Source organism: Sinocyclocheilus rhinocerous, unplaced genomic scaffold (genome assembly GCF_001515625.1).
Source record: "Sinocyclocheilus rhinocerous isolate Xijiao unplaced genomic scaffold, SAMN03320098_v1.1 scaffold13296, whole genome shotgun sequence".
NCBI classification, from domain to species: domain Eukaryota; kingdom Metazoa; phylum Chordata; class Actinopteri; order Cypriniformes; family Cyprinidae; genus Sinocyclocheilus; species Sinocyclocheilus rhinocerous.
This window is the reverse complement of record NW_015667500.1, coordinates 1,696-4,434: the sequence shown is the minus strand read 5'-3', so window position 1 is coordinate 4,434 and position 2,739 is coordinate 1,696. Positions and strand designations below refer to the sequence as shown.

The following is a 2,739-nucleotide window of genomic DNA, read 5'->3' as shown; positions in this document are numbered from 1 at the left end:
ATATATACACACACACACACACACACACACACACACACACACACACAAAATCACTAGATTTTTTTTTTAATCATTAGAGTTTGATTTAGGCTCTATTTGACCATGAACTGTAGTTCATTACAAACAATACTCTAATACATTTAGCTACTTAACGTAGTCAGATAACAAATATAAAATGAAAATAAATATAAAATTTTACATAAAAAAATTATGTTTTTCACTAAATAAACATCTAAAGTCTTAAGAACATTTATATGTAACTATATATAACATGCGTTCAGTGTGTGTGTGTGTGTGTGTGAGAACGAGGAGGGTCAAACTGTCGTGGGAGGATTCACACACCGTTCTGCTGTTTTTTTTTCCGGTAGACAGTCTCATTAGATCAGACTCTGAACTGTTGAATAAAATGTTTCACATATTTATTTTGTTCTGTATGTGCTGGTGGCGCCTGATTGGTAAGTTATAAATGTATTTTTATGGCTTCATTTTTTTTTTTTTCATTACACAATAATAAAGCTGCCGCTACTGTTAGTACACTCTTAAAAACAAAGGTGCTTCACGATGCCATAGAAGAAACGTTTTTTGTCTAAATGGTTCCATAAAGAACCTTTAACATCTGAAGAACCTTTCTGTTTCACAAAAGGTTCTATGTGGCGAAAGAAGGTTCTTCAGATTACAGAAAGGTAAGAAAGAGATGGTTCTTTAAAGAAACTTTGACTGAATGGTTGTTTGTGGAAACAAAAATGGCTCTTCTATGGCATCGCTGTGAAGAACCTTTCAAGCACCTTTATTTTTAAGAGTGTATATTGTTAAATTAGAGTATTCTCATCTGCTGTGTTTAAATAATTTCTCTTCTGCTGTTCTTCAGTTCACATTTAAAACCATTACAAATTGATTTCAGGCTTTGTAAATTATCGGGAGACTTCATCTTTGACAAAACCTCTTTTAATGTTTTCAGGTGTGTTTGGTGAGTCAGTGTCAGTGATGGAGGGAGATTCTGTCACTTTATACTCTGATCTTACTGAAATATATGAGGACGACGAAATACTGTGGAATTTTGGAGCTGAAAGGTTTATTGTAGCTAAAATAAATAGAGGGGCTGGAATCTTCTCCATATTTGACCGTGTTCTTGATGGGAAGTTCAAAGAAAGACTGAAGCTGGACAAACAAACTGGATCTCTGACCATCATAAACATCACAACTCAACACGCTGGACTCTATAAACTAGAGATACATGGAGCGAAACTGACATCAAAAGCATTCAGTGTTTCCGTCTATGGTGAGTACAGATCATGTTCCAAACATTCACATTTTATTAAAAGAATATTTTAGTTTCAATACTAGTTAAGCTCAGTTCACAGCATTTTTGGAATAACGTTAATAATACAAGAATGAATTTTACACAATTGTCCTCCTCGTCCTCCAAAAAAAAAAGAAAAAACTCCCAAAAATAAATACATAAATAAACGGTTACGGTGAGACACTTGGAAGGTAATGGTGTTAATATTGGGAGCATATAAAAGTAAAAATGTGAAGCTTATGATTTAATAAAAACACTTACATTAATTGTTCTCTTAAAACGTGCATTTTTTGAACTGTGAAGCTGTCTAAATTATAATTTTTACAGTTAGGGTTTTATGGTTCTAAAACTTGTCAAAGTGACAAAGTTGTCAAATGAGATATAACTTTACACAGAAAAGGTTAGTAAGTGATTTTTCACACTAAAATCGTGTTACCATATCTTGTTCAATTCTTGTGACTTTGGTATTGAAACAATGAGTATTTTATGTTTACAGATCTGCCTCATTCACTGCCATTGTAAGCACCTTAGTGTAAACCAGAGTTCTTATTTATTTATTTAAGGGAACATTGTCATGTTTTGCAACACGTCTGCCTGTTCCTAACATCACCAGAGATTGTTTATCATCAGGATCATCATATTGTACATTGGTGTGTTCAGTGGTGAATGTGGGTCATGTGACTCTCTCCTGGTACAAAGGAAACAGTTTATTGTCCAGCATCAGTGTGTCTGATCTCAGCATCAGTCTCTCTCTACCTCTGGAGGTGGAATATCAGGATAAAAACACCTACAGCTGTGTGCTCAACAATCCCATCAGCAACCAGACCACACATCTCAACATCACTCAGCACTGTCAGCCATGTGCAGGTATGTTGGTGTTGACATTAACGTTCATTTACTAAGCTGATATCTCACAGTTATACAGTGCTGGTGTTTGATAGTGATTGTTGTAGATCAGACAAACAGATTCAGTACATTAACAGCTCATTTTGTCCATTACAGATCAGGGCCTACCTTTATTTTATTTAGTGATGATCTCTATTCCGGCTGCAGTATCTCTGTTTGTTGTCGCCACAGTCATGGTCTTCTGGATCTACAAGAAATATAGAAAAACTGATCAAGAAGGCAAGTGTTACAAACAAAACAAAACTTTAAAATAATTATCTAAATATTTTGATTAATTGATAGCCCTGATTACCATTTAATCACAATTATTCTCATAATTCCTGTAGCTAACATCGTCTAGTTCCTTTTTATAAAAAATAATAATATGTAGTTATTGGGTTTGGCGGTTCCTGTGGATTTACACTCATGTCAGAATACATATCCATATATATATATAATGGCACTGGGCAGCTATCTGTACTCGTCTCATTAGCACAAACACAGATTCTGCATTTCGCAAACTGCATCAAAACACTGGAAACACAGGAATGCAA

The 2,739-nt window shown here is 34.5% G+C and overlaps 1 protein-coding gene across 1 annotated transcript; it reads left to right on the top strand.

The window, feature by feature from the left end:
- Positions 1-389: 389 nt before the first annotated feature.
- On the top strand, positions 390-2,202 carry LOC107733976 (SLAM family member 5-like). Its single transcript, XM_016545842.1, has 3 exons — positions 390-455; positions 959-1,279; positions 1,886-2,202. Exons 1-3 carry the CDS (start codon positions 407-409, stop codon positions 2,200-2,202), a joined length of 687 nt encoding a protein of 228 aa, XP_016401328.1. The 5' UTR covers positions 390-406.
- The last annotated feature ends 537 nt before the right edge of the window (positions 2,203-2,739 follow it).